The 17057-nt window shown below is 42.0% G+C and overlaps 1 protein-coding gene across 6 annotated transcripts in view; it reads left to right on the top strand.

Moving 5' to 3' along the window:
• Nucleotides 1-1060: 1060 nt before the first annotated feature.
• Nucleotides 1061-17057, top strand: part of ABI2 (abl interactor 2) — an 83310-nt gene continuing 67313 nt past the window's right edge. For 2 of the 6 annotated variants that reach the window (XM_061607930.1, XM_061607929.1), the window contains exon 1: nucleotides 1061-1219. In XM_061607930.1, coding sequence (XP_061463914.1) covers nucleotides 1103-1219 — 117 coding nt within the window. In that variant the 5' untranslated portion in view covers nucleotides 1061-1102. The remainder of the gene's footprint in view (nucleotides 1220-17057) is intronic. The other 4 variants (XM_061607933.1, XM_061607931.1, XM_061607928.1 and 1 more) reach the window with 3 other exon arrangements.

Here is a 17057-nt window from a genome sequence, read left to right as displayed (position 1 = left end):
GATTTTAGAATAATTTGGCCAGACTTGAATACTGCTTTAGAAGACTCTTCTCAGTGGCTAACACACTTCCCTTTCATGCTGATTGGCTCATAGGACACTGAAAGCATAGGGACCGTTGTGGTACCTGGCTCCCCAAAAAAGTAAGAGTTCTAAGACACACACACCCGGCCCCCTGGTCCTGGACAACAATACCAGAATGTGAACTTCAGAAATTTAATATATTGTGGCAAAAGCTTTTTGTGGATTAGAACTCACTTCCTCATGACTCCAGACAAGACTGCCCACAAATTCTGACATGAGCTCTAGTCTGCAAAAGAGTATTACACAAATATGTTAGTCTTTTATTGTGCCATAAAACTTTGATTTTTTAAAAAAAGATGCCTTAAACTTCTAAAACTAGGTCCGATTATAGATGGTGCAAAGTCTGAATAAATGAGTTTATTAAACAATAGATGGGATTCAGAAGACTGGAATGATTATAGGTTATGTAAAATTGTGCTGAGGGCAAAAATTCTGGAGGCTTAATTTTTTGGGGGGGTTATTTTTTGGGCGGGCGGGCGGGCGGAGACGTTCCGTTTGCTTTCATCCTACTTTCTCCCCATGCACGGGGCCTCCCCCCTACTAGGCTAGCCAGCCCACCTCAAGCCTTTCCCTCTACAGAGGGGCAAGACAAGGGACAGGGCGGGGCACTTCAGCAACTACCGCGCGGTCCATCCCTGACGTGCGGCCCTGGGGGATGCAGGCGCCGGAAGTGTGAACAGTATGAGGGGACCGTGAAAAGTGGATCGTGAAGAGAGAGGAATCTTTGTGGAAGTCTTTGGCGCCTGCGCAGTGGCAGTAGCTGCTGTTGGTCGGTTGCGCCGCGCCCCCACCGAGGACTGGTTGGTGGATGTTTCTCTCACAGCGAACTCCGCGGTCAGGTCTTGGGGGAGGACAAGGACAGTCGCTGAGGGAGGTGGGGGAGAGAAGAGGGAGAGTGCTGGCACAGAGGCAGAGGGGAGGGGAAGGGAAGGGGCGGCTGGCTGCCTGCACGGGGGGCGGAGGGGGAGAGAGAAAAAGGGGGGAGGGGCGGGGCTGAGCGCGCGAGCGCGAGGATGTGAAGATGGCGGAGCTGCAGATGCTGCTGGAGGAGGAGATCCCGGGGGGGCGCCGGGCCCTCTTCGACAGCTACACCAACCTCGAGCGGGTCGCCGAATACTGCGAGACCAACTACATACAGGTACAGTAGGGCCGCCTCCACCCCGTTCCCGTCCTTCCTCTCCTCTCTTCTCCTCCCCCCCCCGCCACTCCTCTTACTGGGCGAAGGGAAGATTCGGGGTGTATGTGTGAGTGCGCGCGCGCATGTATGTAATATTATTTATTATACCTTTATGATTTCCCCCACTTTCCTCCTCCTTTATGTCTATCAAAAAAACCTCAGATGGTTTTTGAGGCCTGGAGGGTGCTCGGATGGATGTGGGTGGCGAAAGAGAGAGACACGCTCGCTTAATATCCGTGCAAAGGGCCCGCGGGCTTGTATTTGGGAAAGTGGGCGCCGAGAGATGCCCCAAGTTGCAGTCTCTCTCCTGGGCACCCTCACTGCAGGAGTTTAACAACAATGGACCAACCGCGGGCACGTGGGTTTTGGTCCTTTCGCCCTCTCAGTTGCTGTATTGATACCTGCGGCCCCAGAAGTGAATACTGTATGTGATGTTAAGGTACACGAAACGCTTCTCACTCTGACTGGGACTGCGCTGTTGTGTGGTGTGATTTGTGTGTCTGCTATGGTCGCGAAGTGTGTGTGCGCGCGCACGCTTCTTAACTGATATTACTGTACGAGGATTTGAGAACAAATCTTTTCCCTCTACGTCTGCGTGTTTGTATGTTGCTCCTTGTAGATGGTTGCCAGATCTGCATTCATACAGGATTGCCGTGTTTCTTCTCAGTCTACTAAGAATGTCACAGTATGCTCCCAATCAGAAGATATTAAATTGACCATATCGTTCAAACGCCAAGCTACTAAACTGTTATTGCTGAAATCTTGATCTGGCAACATGGTTCTGGAGGTGATGTCAAAATACACCTTCAGGGCTTCTCCTGTGATGAGGGAGTTGAAGTGACTGTGGCTGGTTGGGTGGTTAGCATTTTCATATTTCTACTGTGGGGAAAGAAGAAAAAAGGGTTCCTTCTGAATAAACATGCTGTGTGCTGAAAGGATACTTGGGTATTTGAAAAGGCATTCCGCCTAGAGCTTAGATTGTATCTTCCTCATCCCAGCCTTTCATGCATACTTGTAGAAGAGAGGTGATACGGTTAATTCTTGTATTATTACATGGTATGCAGTCTCATTAAAATATTGTGTTGATACAATTCAGTAGCTTTCTGCCTGCTGACTGACATTTTGTCTTTCAAAGATTTTTCAGTGAAGCTGATATGACAAGGTACAATGTCAGTTACTGAACAGTGAGAAGATGTCAGAGAAAAGACAAGGCAAATTAGTGGTAGATCTCCAAAGGCACAGGGTTGGTTGGAAGTTACAAATAATGACATAAGGATGACTCCCTGATGAGGTACGCCTGGCGCCAACACTATTATCCTTTCGGCTCCAGGTTAAAACCTTCCTCTTCTCCCAGGCATTTTAGTCATTTTAGTCTTTTAGTATTTCAGCTTTTTAGTATTCTGTATTTTTAGCATTTTGTATTTCGGTATTTTTAACATGTTTAAACTGTTTATACGTGGTTTTAGTTGTATTGATGTTTGTGTTGTACACCGCCCAGAGAGCTTCGGCTATGGGGCGGTATAGAAATTTAATAAATAAATAAATAAATAAATAAATTGATTTCCATGCTGACTAAAACAGAAATAGGATGTAGCTAACAATCGACTGTAGATTATTTTACTTCAAATGGGCATTCTGAAGCTGCATCTGTTGCTTTGATACATATCTATGATCTTATACTTGAAGCCCAGACTGTCTTCCAACTCATATTAATGAATCTAAGCTTTTTGGATATCATGTGAGGTAAAGGACAACTTTTATTTTCTCTTACAACATAAGTGTAGTCTTTCCACTTTCCAACAAATCAATTCTGCAACCTGTTTCTGATGTGAAGATGGTTTGTGGTATAGATAGGGGTTCTGAAATCTTGAAGTTTGTTCCTCTATAGGTGTATCCATAGTGTAAAATATAGGAGGTTCTCAAGGAGAGTCATAGAAACAGTAAAAGAAATGTATAGAACCAGTTTGTCTGTATCGTATAGCATATTATTTTTTTCTTAATAGTAAGAAGTTATTGTAGTTTAAAGATTTGAAGAACAGGGAAAGGGTGGAGCATTTAAAATGGCACAATGAGAATATGCACTGTGATAAATTTATATTATGAATGACCAGACCTATCAAATGGGTATTAAATCTTTGTGTGTTCAGAGAGCTTTTGTAGTTAATCTGCCTTGATGCAACTACCATAGCTTCACCATGGTGTCCTTTATATACAATAGCTAATGGTGTGAACTGAGCAAAAGATTTTCCTTCGTAGCAGAGGCTGAATGAGATTCTTTTTTCCATGTTCTTGTTGTTGGGAGATGATAGCCTTCCAAGATTTGTTTGTTTTTATTTTTAATCATAACTATTGAAAATGTGTTCTGGCATTTGACCTGGAGATGATTGAATTTTTGACCAGACCTTGCTGAGATGATGGTGTGATGTAGCAAGAGCTGTTATCATCCCCCTTTGATATAATAGCCTTGGAGAATTTCACTGAGGTTTGCAGAAAGTTGAGGAAGTATTGTTTGTGAAGGAACATAGAGTCTCAGATAACAATACAAATTTTAGCCAGCTATGCAGATTAAGGCTTTCCCTCCAAATAGTTTTTGTGTAAATATTTTTGGGCTAAGTGATTTTTCTGCCAGAATTTAGGGACTTATTGTTATATCATATAATGTAAGCTAGTTAGCTAATAGGAACCAGAATGGAAGAGATACCTGATTCAGTTTGCATGCAAAGCTGAGGCAAACCATGGAGAGGGGATTGTGGCTTCTTTGCTCCTCCTCTGGTCCTCCTGCTGCTGTGAGCTAAGTCGTGGTTTGGCCAGGCTTATGGATTGTCTCCTCCAGACAAACCACAAGCTGTAAAAAAAGAACAACCCTGGGTTACAGCTGGTGATCTGTCTGGAACAAGACAACCCCAAATCCAGGTTTGGACAACATAACATGCTAAGCCAAACCATGGCTTATTTTACAGTTTTAGGCTGCAATCCAGTACATGCCTACTCAGAAGTAAGCTCCATTGGGTTCAGTGGGACCTACTCCCAAGTAAGTGTGTATTGGATTGCAGCCTTAGTGTTACATGTGAACCAGGTCATTGTGAAGCTGGCAAATGATCAAGAATATGCTTGTTGTCAGAATAAAACTTACTTTAGGATGGCAGTTTCCTGCAGAAAATGAGTTAAAATTGGGGTTTCCTGAGGTTTTCTGGGGAAATGAGAACTAAATTTTTCATATACTAATCAGAATTACTGAAAAAATATTTTACAGCTTGGTAATAGTTTTGCAATGATATGGGCCTGATTTTAAATTAAAGCAAGCAAGATGAAAAAAACCTGAACCTGGGTAGAGTCTTAGCCCACCTAAACTATTAGAAATGCAACCTAACTAAGCAAATAAAGGAATGAAGAAATGAGCTCTCAGTTTACTTAGCATAAATTCACTCTGTTGTGCAGACTGTACTCAAATATGTGGCTCAATTCTGTGTGTGCTTACTCAGAAGTAAGGGCCACAGTGTTTATTGGGGATTGCTTCTCGGTAAGCATGCATAGGATTACAGTGTTAGTGAATGCTGCGTCAGCATTAGTAAAGGCAAAAACCACCTGCACTATTTTTGAAGAGTTAATCTATGTGCTAAAGTGAGCATGCTGTTTCTAAATGACATTTTATACTCCCACATAAGTATACACATGCATTGCTTTCTCATTTGCCATCTATATAAGTAGAAACATGGTCCTTTCTGCTCTCTACTGCATATTTTAAAGGAAAAGCCAGCGATTTATACTTGTGTGCACCCTTTATATCTGATGTGTGATGCATGTATTTTTACAGAATGTCACAATGAAGCATCCATTAATTAACATAGATTGGTGAAGAAGTGAGTGGGATGGGAAAGCAGACTGTATGAGGAAGTGTTTTGCAAAAGACAGACTAGAGGCCTGATCCACTGGTGACGCTTGCAAAGCATATAGGAATACTAAAATTCTGAATATGACATTGTGGATAGTACTACATTGTCAAGTAGCAATCTGAATAATGTTTCTCAGTTGCAAATATTTTATGACTTAAATTTTTTTTATAAACATGTTGGTGTTGAGTGTCCAATATTAAATTAAGCTCATCAGAATTTCTCCCAGAACCTTATTTCGTATTTACACAACCCATAAACAGTTTAATTTCTTTATACAGTCATAGGACATGTTTCAACATATTGCCAAGTCATGGTTTAACATGGGGATCACCAGCCCTTTTGGGTCTGTGGGCACATTTGTAATTTTGAAAGAGTGTTATGGGCACCACCCTATCTTGTCGCGTCTTTCCCCATGGTTCAGACTCCCTAACATATATAGAGCAGATGTGCTTGTGTGAAAAAAGTATAATTTCACAGGGATCTGTTTATCTAGATTCACTATGTGTGTGTTTGTGTAAGTATCTTCTCTCTGATCTATGTGGCACCCCACTATCTCTCCCTGCCTCTTTCCTGATCAGTCCATTTTTTCCCCTTCCCTCCTGTCCTCTTGTTCTTTTTTCTGCAAAAGTGCATAGACCTGAAAGGCAATCTCTCCTACTTCATCTGTCTTTGAACTCCCTTCTTCAGCTTTATGTATTTTTCAAGAACTGAAAAGAAGTAACCATCCTCACCACCTCATGATTGGAGGGAGGGCTCAGAGACTTCACATGCACCAGGGCAAGACCTCAAGGATGGCATTGTGCCCACAGACACCACTTTGGTGACCCCGGGTGTAGTGGTTCATAAACAAGCTACAGTGCTCCCTCCACCTGAGTGGCTGAGAGAGGAAGTGTGGAAACCTCTGGTTTTAGTTGGTGTACCCTCCAGAACAGTATGGGAGGTTACTCTCAGAGCTGCAGGGGGAAGGAGGAATCAGTGAAAATTACCACCCCACCTGCTTCATCTAGCAGGACACCTCCACTGGATGCCTCTTCATTTGTAGAGAAGCATGTCTGGATCCAGCCGTTTATATAGTGTGTTGAATCCTCAGTGACGCTTGACCCACAGATACATAGGTGGCATTTGCAACTTAGTTTCTGAAAGTACCACTCAAAAATCTTAGTGGGCACTTCTCAGCTGTAGCTTTGAAAAAGCCCAATATATAAATATAAGATTCCCATCTGAAATCCACTTTGAAAAATATATATGCAGGGACAATGTCTTGAGGTCTTGGTCAAACTGGTGGTGAACATCAGATCCAGGTTAGTAGAGAAGAGACTTAGGAGGCAAGGCCTTTCTCTCTCTCTCGCACCCGCACCCGCAATTTCAAAGACAGCAAGACCTGCAGACAACAGGTGATCCGTTTACAGGTCTGAGCTGGCCAATTTCCACTCTCCCGTGCTTCCAAAGGCTGCCTTCACCCAAGACACAAAGAGAGACTTTCTTACCACCACCAGCCTCCTGGGAAGAGTGAGGAGCTCAAATCAGGCAGAGGGGAGGGAAGAGGAGAAGAAGGGAAACCATACCTCCAACTTGCTGGGCAGGCCAGAGGAGGAGGAAAGTGGGCGGAAGCTGCAGACGCTTTAAAGCAAAGGTTGCTGCTATTGCTGCTGCTTTGTTCTGGAGGTGACTCCCCCATCCCTGGTTGCTTGGTTGGGGGCTGCAGTCTGCCAAGGCACGGAGCTCAGTGCACACGTGTGCGGGCATGCACGCACACACATACACACACTAGAGAGAGAAAGAGGGAAGGATGTTTACTTCCTCCAGAGTATCCCTAAAGCTAAGGGAGAAGGGGATGGGTTTTCTTTGGTCAGTTTCATTGTTTCTTGTCAGGTAGAATAGAAAGAAATAGTGGAGAGGACTGGAAAGAGAAAAGGGAAGATATTACAGTACAGACACAGCTTCCGGTTCCTATATTCCCCCATACTTTTGCAACAGAAGAACTGTCAGGGCTTCTAGGCATAAGAGAGACCCTATCTGGGAATATTTTGAAGAAATTCCTTCCCTGAGCAAAAAAAGGAAAACGTGCAAAGTGTAAATAGCGCAAGAAGGTGATGCGGAGTCTAGTTGCAAGAATGATGAACCATCATAATGAAACCTGCTTATTGGGAGAAAATGATTTGGAAATGTCTAAAGAACAATGTGGACCAATTGGTTAGTAAATTGAATAGTTCACTTTGTAATGCATTATAGGAATGCATCTCACATCAAGACTCTCTATGGCTTTTAGTATTAGTGTTTTTCAACTATCTGTTTGCTATGTTGGATGTTAATAGGAAAAAAAGCTTATCTCCTTATGGCTTGCTTAATCAGTTAAGTAGGTTTAAAATCTATAACCCACGTTTATGGTACAGAAATATACAGTTAAGAGTTGCCACTGGGTCTCATTTTCTTCTATTACATAACATGCTTCTTAATGTGGAACATCATGGCAAACCATAATGCTGATGCCATAAGTCTATTCCTTGTTTGACTTCAGTGTAACTCAGCTTCCCTAGGGAACTCCATTCTATATTTGTTTCTCAAAAAACAAGCATCTGCAGCTTGTCACAGGCAATATAATGTACTATTTCCTAAATTAATAAAAAGAAAGTTATCCAAATTATACAAAGTGTACTCTCCTCGTAAAATGCTATGTTGAGTTGTAAATTAACATGTTTTAGTAATCAGATTTGCACCATTGTTTAAGAAATATGTGAAACACTATAAGTGACAAACTTGATTAAATCAAGGGTTTGCCTTAATTTAAATCCACCCTGCTTGTAGTAGCAAGCCATTGTACGTGGTCACCTATGTTTCCTGCCCATCCCTGAATTCTCTGGACATGGAAGAGGCGAGGGGTTAGTTTCTTATTTCATATGATACTTCATATATTTCTTAAATAATGGTGCAAATCTGACTACTAAATCATGTTAATTTACAAAAAAATAGAGCTGTCTACATAATTTTGTTTCCAACCAGGCCTTGGATCTCTTTATTGTACTGTATACATATCTTATGTATAGAAGAAGTCTACATTCCCATATAGGATCTTTTATATGATCAGTAGCCGTGACAGTTTGTGAAATTATGGGAGTATAGGAACCTGTGTACTGAACAATTTTGTCTTCCTGTCTTTCCAGTGTTTCTTCACTTGCCTTTGCCTATCCTCACCCTTACAAAAGCAAAAATAAATATCCATGGTTTATAGGTAGAAGTAAGGTCTGACTAGTCATGCAGACTAGAGCCATTTATTTTTGTCAGGTGAAAATGAAATGCCTATATATGGGAGGCAGAGTGTAAATATTCATTTGAGGAATAATTAGATTGGTTCTTAATTTACATAGGAAACCTTTCTTTAATTCTGTGTATCTGGTAGATGCATTGATTCAGGTTAGAGATTAACTGTAGGACTAATATTATTATTAACCTAATTGTTCAAGATAAATACTAAGTATTGTAAAGTATAATATTCAAAATTAGCTATACTCCAAGTAACTTAAGTCTGCTGATTTCAGTGGCTCTTCTGTTAGTCTCAGTTGGATATCCTTAGAATCGTAGAATAGTGGAGTTGGAAGGGGCCTAGAAGGCCATTGAGTCCAACCCCCTGCTCAATTCAGGAATCCAACTTAAACCATACCCGACATGTTGCTGTCCAGTTGCCTCTTGAATGCCTCCAAGTATTGGAGAGCCCCCCACCTCCCTAGGTAATTGGTTCCATTGTCATACTGCTCTAATAGTCAGGAAGTTTTTTCTGATGTTTAGTCGAAATTTGGTTTCCTGTAACTTGAGGGCCTCCTCTGTGTGACAACCTTTCATGTACTTGAAGAGTGCTCCCTTCAGTCTTCTCCAGGCTGAACATGTCCAGTTCTTTCAGTCTCTCCTCATATGCCTTTGTTTCTAATCCCCTGATCATCCTCATTGCCCTCCTCTGAATCTGTTCCAGTTTGTCTGCCTCCTTCTTAAAGTGCGGTGTCCAGAACTAGATGCACTTCTCCAGATGAGGCCTAACCAATGCCAAATAGAGGAGAACTAGTACTTCAAGCAATTTGAAAACTATACATCTGTTAATGCAGTCTAAAATAGCATTTGCTTTTTTGCAGCCACATTGCACTTTTGGCTCATATTCAGCTTGTGATCAACAACAAGCTATCCCTTCCAATTTTGTATTATCTGCAAATTTGATATAATTATTATTAGAATTTATTACCTGCCCTTCACCCAGAGGTCCCAGGGCAGGTTACAGCTATACTAAGGCAGGTTATGTTAAACACATAATGAAAATAGTTAAAAACAACCTAAACAACTTCGTGGAAAATAGGGTGGGTCCTAAAAATATACATCTCGGGTGTTGAAGGCCAGGATAGAGAGGTGTGTCTTCAGCATTCGCTGAAAGTTGTACAGTGAAGTTGCCAGTTGCACCTTGGTGGGGAGTGAGTTCCACAGCTTAGGGTCTGCCACAGAGAATGCCCTCCCCAAGGCCACCCCTGAGCTTCTGAGAGTGTTGGAACTACCAAAAGGGCCCCCTCTGCTGATCTAAACACTGAGAACGTTGTAGGGAAGGAGGCGGTCTTTCAGATATTTGGGACCTACATAGTTTAGGGTTTTAAACACTGATGTGAGCACCTTGAACTGGGCCCGGAAATGAACTGGCAACCAATGCCACTGTTTTAAAATGGGGGTTATATAAGTTCTAAAAGGAATCCCCACCAGTAATCTGGCTGCTGCATTTTGTACCAGTTGACGTTTCCGAGTCGCCTTCAAGGACAGCCACACATTGAGTGCATTGCAATAATCCAGTCTGGATGTTACCAGAGCATGGAGCACTGTGGCCAAGTCTTCTCTGTCCAAAAGGGACTGAAGCTGGCAAACCAGCTGGAGCTGGAAAAAGGCACTCCTAGCCACTGAGGCCACCTGAACCTCCAGTGACAGTATTGGATCAAGGAGTACCCCCAGGCTGTGGACCTGTTCCTTCAGAGAAAGAGCACCCCCATCCAGAACGGCCATCTTCGCACCTCCTAGACATGAGAACTCCAGACACTTAACATCTCTGTCTTTTCAGGATTCAGCCTCAATTTATTGACCCACATCCAGTCCATCACTACCTCTAAGCACCGATTCAACACCTCAATTGTCTCTCCTGGTTCAGATGGAATAGAGAGCTAGAGTTGGGTGTCATCTGCATATTGATGGCACCTCATTCTAAATCTCCTGATGACAGCTCCCAGTGGCTTCATATAGATGTTAAATAGTATAGGGGACAAGATGGAACCTTGCGGAACACCTCACGATAATTCCCATGGTGCTGAACAGTAGCCTCCCATAACTACTTTTTGGAAGTGGCTCTGTAGGTATGCTGTTCAACATCTACATGAAACCGTTGGGTGTGGTCATCCGGAGCTTTGGAGTGCGTTGCCATCAGTATGCTGATGACACGCAGCTCTGTTTCTCCTTTTCATCCTCTTCAGGTGAGGCTGTCAATGTGCTGAACCGGTGCCTGGCTGCGACAATGGACTGGATGAGGGCTAATAAACTGAGGCTCAGTCCAGACAAGACTGAGATGCTGCTAGTGGGTGGTTATTCTGACCAGATGGTGGATGTCCAACCTATCCTGGATGGGGCTGCTGTCCCCCTGAAAGAGCAGGTTCATAGCTTGGGGGTTCTCCTAGAATCATCTCTGTCACTTGAGGCTCAGGTAGCCTCAGTGGCACGGAGTGCCTTCTACCAGCTTTGGTTGGTGGCCCAACTACATCCCTATCTGGACAGGGATAACCTGGCTTCAGTTGTCCATGCTCTGGTAACCTCCAAATTAGATTACTGCAATGCACTCTACGTGGGGCTGCCTTTGAAGACGGTTCGGAAACTGCAGCTTGTGCAGAATGCAGTGGCCAGATTGGTAACAGGGACCAGACTGTCCGAACATATAAAACCGAATCTGGCCCACTTGCACTGGCTGCCTGTATGTTTCCGAGCTCGATTCAGGGTGCTGGTTTTGACCTATAAAGCCTTACACGGCTTGGGACCACAATACCTGATGGAATGTCTCTCCCGATATGAACCCACCTGTACACTACATTCAAGATCAAAGGCCCTCCTCCGGGTGCCTACTCCAAGGGAAGCTCGGAGGGTGGCAACAAGGGAGAGGGCCTTCTCAGTGGTGGCCCCCAAATTATGTAATGATCCTGTTGACAAGGTGCGCCTGGCGCTAACACTGTTATCTTTTCGGCGCCAGGTCAAGACTTTCCTTTTCTCCCAGGCATTTTAGCATGTGTTTTATACTGTTTAAATTTTTAAATTGTGTTTTAAATTGTTTTTATAAGATCTGTTTTAAATTGTATTTGTTTTAATGTTTTTAATGTAAACCTCCCAGAGAGCTTCGGCTGCGGGGCGGTATACAAGTATAATAAAATAAATAAATAAATAAATAAATAAATGAGTGGAACTACTGAAGCACAGTGCCCCCATCCCTCACCCCTTGAGACGTTCTCGATGAACACTGTGGTCAGCAATATCAAAAGCTGCTGAGAGATCAAGGGGAATGAGCAGGGTCGCATTCCCCCTATCTGTCTCCCGACAGATGTCATCAACCAGGGCGACCAAGGCAGTTTCAATGCCACGGTTAGGCCTGAAGCCAGACTGGAATGGATCCAAGTAATCAGTTTCCTCCAAGCCTGCTTGAAGCTGGACTGTCACCACCTTCTCAAGTACCTTGCCCCAAAAAGAGATATTTGCCACTGGGCGATAGTTTTAACACTTCTGGGTCCATGGAGATCTTCTTAAGGAAGAGATGCACCACTGCCTGTTTCAGAGCAAATGGTATCTTCTCTTCCAGTGAAGCATTAATCCCTCCCTGGACCCACCCAATCAGCCCCCTACAGCTAGTTCTCAGCAGCCAGGATGGGCAAGGGTCAAGGGGGCAGATGGTGGGCTGCACATCAAGGAGCTTGTCCACATCCTCAGGTCGCAATAATTGAAACGGATCCAATGCAGTTGGAACAGACAGTACTCTGGACAGCTCTATTGGACTTGCTCTATCTGTGGCATCCAACATTGCCATCCAACTCTGTCCAAATCTGATCGACTTTGTCCCTAAAGTGCCTGCAAGGGTGTCAGAGCAGCACTCTAGGCCAGATGACAAAAATTCATTTACCACTCGGAAAAGCTCTGCCGGCTAGCTACTTGCAGACTAGAGATGTAAAATTTCCAGAAATTTTGAAGCCATGGAAAAAACAATTTTTCTGTTTTTTTCCAGAAAAAAAAATATTTTTGGAAAAATTGAAAAAATGCATTATGTACAACTTGGATTGGCATAAAGTTATCACATTTGATATATTAAAAGTACATTTTATTCAAACAATTATTATAAATTAATTTACTTTTTTAAATTTTTACTTTTTTTTGTAACAAATGGATCTACAAGATCAAAATCCTGAACTGTAAGGAACACCTGAGCTGTAAGGAACCTCTTTTGTTTTGCCAGTTTATGAGGAGCAGGCAAAAAACAAAAAAACAGAAGAAACCATCAACATTAATAACAAAGAAAATTATTTATGTCTCCGCTAGCCCTCCACAGTGTCAAGCAGACATAAAGCATCCATTCCCATAAAAAGAACTGAGGAAAAGGGGGGAACCAAGATTCAGTGAAACATTTTATTCATCATGCTAAAATAAAACATTTCATAATCCATTTTTCTTCATTTTTTTCATTTTTTCCAATTTTCCAGAAAAAAAACAAAAAAGGCTTCGGAAAATGTTTTCCGTTTTTTTTCTGGGCCTTCACATCTCTATTGCAGACACAATGGTGGCAGAGAAGTAAGCTTTCTTCGCCGCCGCCACTGCCACATGGTAGGCACGATAGTGCAGCCTTACCCATGTTCCGTCAGAGAGATTTGCGCCACCTGCACTCCAGCCGCTGACCCTCTTTTTTCATTGTACACAGATCTCTGGAAGCATTCTCTGCACCTCCTCATCCAAGTCATTAATAAAAATGTTGAGCATTGGGCCCAGGACTGAGCCTCCCCATGGTTTGAGAAGGAACTATTGATAAGCACTCTGAGTATGATTCTGTAGCTAATTGTGGATCCACCTGATAGCTGTTCCATCCAGCCCACATTAAGCAAGCTTGCTAATCAGAATATCATGGGGCACTTTGTCAAAAGCTTTGCAGAAGTCAAGATATATAATGTCCATGGCATTCCCACAGTCTACAAGGGAGGGTACCCAATCAAAACTGAGATTAGTCTGGCAGGATTTGTTTTTGACAAATTAATATTGGCTTCTGGTAATCATTGCGTTGTTTTAGGGTGCTTACAGATTGATTGCTTTATATTCTGCTCTAGAATTTTCCCAAGGATTGATGTCAGGCTGACTGATGTGCAGTTCCCAGGTTCCTCTTTTTTGCTTTTTTTGAAGATAAGGACAACATTAGCCCTCCTCCAAATCTGGCACTTTACCCAATTTTGCAATTTTGCAAAGATAATAGTGGTTCTGAAAGTTCTTCAGCCAGTTCCTACAATACTCTAGGATGCAGTTCATCCGGCCCTGGAGATTTGAACTCAGTCAAAGTGATTAGATATTCCTTGACCATTTGTCTATCAACCTCAAGCTGTAATCCTGCCCCTCTAGCTTGTGGTCCCAGAATTCAAATATTTCACCTTGTGACCACCTATTTTTCTCTCCCTTTCTACTCCTAAATACCGGAAGGATGGATGAGAAGACTATCTGGGCCTCAAAGTCTTTGGGTTTCCTTCCCAGAAAATCTGACATGATTTCATTGTAGCTTCGCTTGGCAGTATCATTTGTTCCCATATGGATGAGAAGAAAGGGATACATGTCAGAGGATTTTATGAATGATGGCAACCCTTCAGTCACATCTCTAATCCATCCTCCAGGGAGAAAGCATACCTGGCGAGTCCTTCAAAAAAGGATTTTCCATTTAAATGTGTTTGTTTATTTACTTATTGATTGATTTATTGATAAAAATACCACAATTTTCACCATCAAAGTCTCAAAGCAGCTTACAAAAATATACAATATACAGATTTACAACCTCAGAAATTTAAAATCTCAAAAAAAATGTAAGACACATGAAATAAAATTGTTTTAACCATGCATCTGAAACACAGCAGGGATATTGCCTGTCTAACTTCTAGTGGGAGGGCGTTCCATAGAGTTAGGCCCACAATATTGAAGGCATGACTCCTCGTTGACAAGGATCATGCTTCTAGCCCATGCAGGACCATTCATAGTGCTTCCCCAGATGATGTCAGTGATGGACTTGAGCCGTACAGGGTAAGCCAGTCTTTAACATATCCTGGACCTCAGTTGTTCAGGGCTTTGTAAACTAGTACAAGAACCTTTAATTTAAATAAAGATCTTTTTAAAAAAAAAAAATAGCCATCCTGATTTGGAGACAGTTGGATGCAGTGGAAAATTCTCTTGTTACTTTTGATTGTTTCCAAAGCCTGGTGTGAAATGAAGGCTAGCCTGTGTTTTCTCGAATTTCCCTGTGTGTGCTCAAGAACTTGGAAATGGGCAGAGTTCATCATGCCTAGCAAAAAGTGCAAGACCCTTCCTACTACTGAGTTATCTGTGATGTGTAGAGAATACAGCAAAAGGGAGGGTTCTTTTATTTCATGCTGGGCTTGCAGCTGTCCATGGTGTCCAGGACAAGATTTATGCTCGTTGCTGGCAACCACATTGGTGGACCTTTACATAGCATTTTGGGTATATAGAAGTGAAAATGTATGTTTGTATGTGTACATATCGATTATAATTGTATGTACACAACAAGATGCAGGATTTAGTCTTATTATTTCTTGTAGTGGTATTCATGAATATGATGGTATTTGTGAGTGGCTGAAAGCCGTTCAGCATATAACAGCTTCAATTTAAAAAGAAAAAAACCCCTTTCTGTTTGCAGTAAACCAATGAAGCTAATTTATATTTCAAATTTAATTCTGATCATGCGGATACGTTTTACAATTAGCATTTATTTAAAAATACAGTTTGCTAAAATTGACTATGTCATAGCTGTACTGTTGTTCAGTTCAAAACAGTAAGACAGTTGGATTGCACAGAGGTAGCGAGAGAATCTCTTGATAAAACTTAAGCAAAAAGGTAATTGGCTGTTCTGTTTTAAAAGAGTAAGCTAATATTGTGGAACGAAGCAGATCAAAATACACTTTTAAATGTTTTTTTCTATGCAGCATCTATTTGCAGTGTTTTGGAAATGTACATGGTAATTTTGCAGGCAATATCTCAGGAATGCAAAGGGATGCACATTAAATAAATCTTCCTGACAAGAGTTAGGACATTGGCAAAGTGAAAGATGTGGAATGTGCAGAGCATTTGGTTTTGATTCATGTATGCAAGTGGTAACTTTTTCTCTGTACAATCACTCATGACTATTCTTGGATTTTCATGGAGAAACATTGTGAATGTGGGTGACCTTATTCAACCAATGGTGCTTAAATATGGTCTAACTTACATTGACGAGGGTATTTATGTATAGCCTGATTTATACTCCATGTGGTCTCATACCCAGTTCTTTGTTGGCAACAGGGAGGGGGGGATAGATTGTATATTTATTTTATTACATTTATATACTGCCCCATAGCTGAAGCTCTCTATAGGATGGGGGTCAGGGGGTATAGGAAGGGGGTCAGCAATATTTTTTTCTAGTAGTGGGCAGGGCATTAATGCACATAGAATCACAGAATTGGAAGGGGCCTACATCTCTCCTCATAAGCTTTGTCTCCAGTCCCCTGATCATCACACATATTCTCTCTCACACACACACTCTCACACTCACACACATGTGGGAATGGCTTATTATTTTTTCACCTAAATAAAGAGATTTTTAAAAAAATCTAAACTGGAAAAGAAGCACAACTTTCTCTTCATTATGATTGCCTCCATAGCTGATTACAAAACAATGTAACTACCTTGGCTGTCAGTATTCTTGCAAAAACATAGTGTTGATCTGAAATAAACAGTGTGACTTCAGTGCTCTTTGCCATTGATTTTCACAATGCCTTTATTTGTTCTCTTGTAATGGATTCAACGTTTTCACTCTTTCTCCAAGTTAAAAAGGAATCCATTGATGGGATACCTAATTCTTGGAATGCAACAGGGCTTAAGTTGATCTTTAGGAGCTAGTCCACCATAAAGACTCTTGACTCAACATTATGGAGGGGAACAGATCTATCCTTGCCTGTGGAATAGTCTTACTGGGTGGAAAAATCCTTTAAGAAAGGAAGGGAAAAGAACTGCATCCAAGAACTTTAGAAGGTGAGTTTCTAATTCAGAGGTTGTTTGTTCTTTGTTTTAATAACTTAAAATGGTATTGAAGAGAGGATATAACATAATGATGTTACAGAAGCTATCCAATAGACACTTATATCATTAACCATCTTTCCCACACTTAGACAACCAAACTCATTGCAACTGTTAAGGCCAGGGATTGCTGTTTTCAGGAATTTGGGCTGTCTTTTCATCACTGGCAATACTTGTGTTGTGATGAACTTGTATTTTCTACATTGGAAGAGGTGGGGAACCTGTGGCCCTTCAGATGTTGTTGGACAACAGTTCCCATCATCCCTGGCCATTGACCATGTTGGCTGGGGCTGGTGGGAGTTGGGAGTCCAACAATATCTGGAAGGCCACAGGTTCCCCATCCCTGGTCTAAAGAGAGGGTGTTCTAACTTAAGTGATGAGCAGAATGCTTGGGCTGTGCTGCCGCAGAAAAAAGCCTCATGGGTAGAACTTCCTTCTATGCAGAAAATTGTATAACTTTGTCACATAGTTTGCCATGTATGAGAAATACAGATGTCTTTATTTCTCTGCATGGGAAGTTGCATTTGTTAGTTGCCTACCACATTTACATC

The sequence above is a fragment of the Rhineura floridana genome, chromosome 2 (assembly GCF_030035675.1).
Source record: "Rhineura floridana isolate rRhiFlo1 chromosome 2, rRhiFlo1.hap2, whole genome shotgun sequence".
NCBI classification, from domain to species: Eukaryota; Metazoa; Chordata; class Lepidosauria; order Squamata; family Rhineuridae; genus Rhineura; species Rhineura floridana.
Note: the sequence above shows the minus strand (reverse complement) of the source record. Positions and strands in the feature narration are given on the sequence as shown.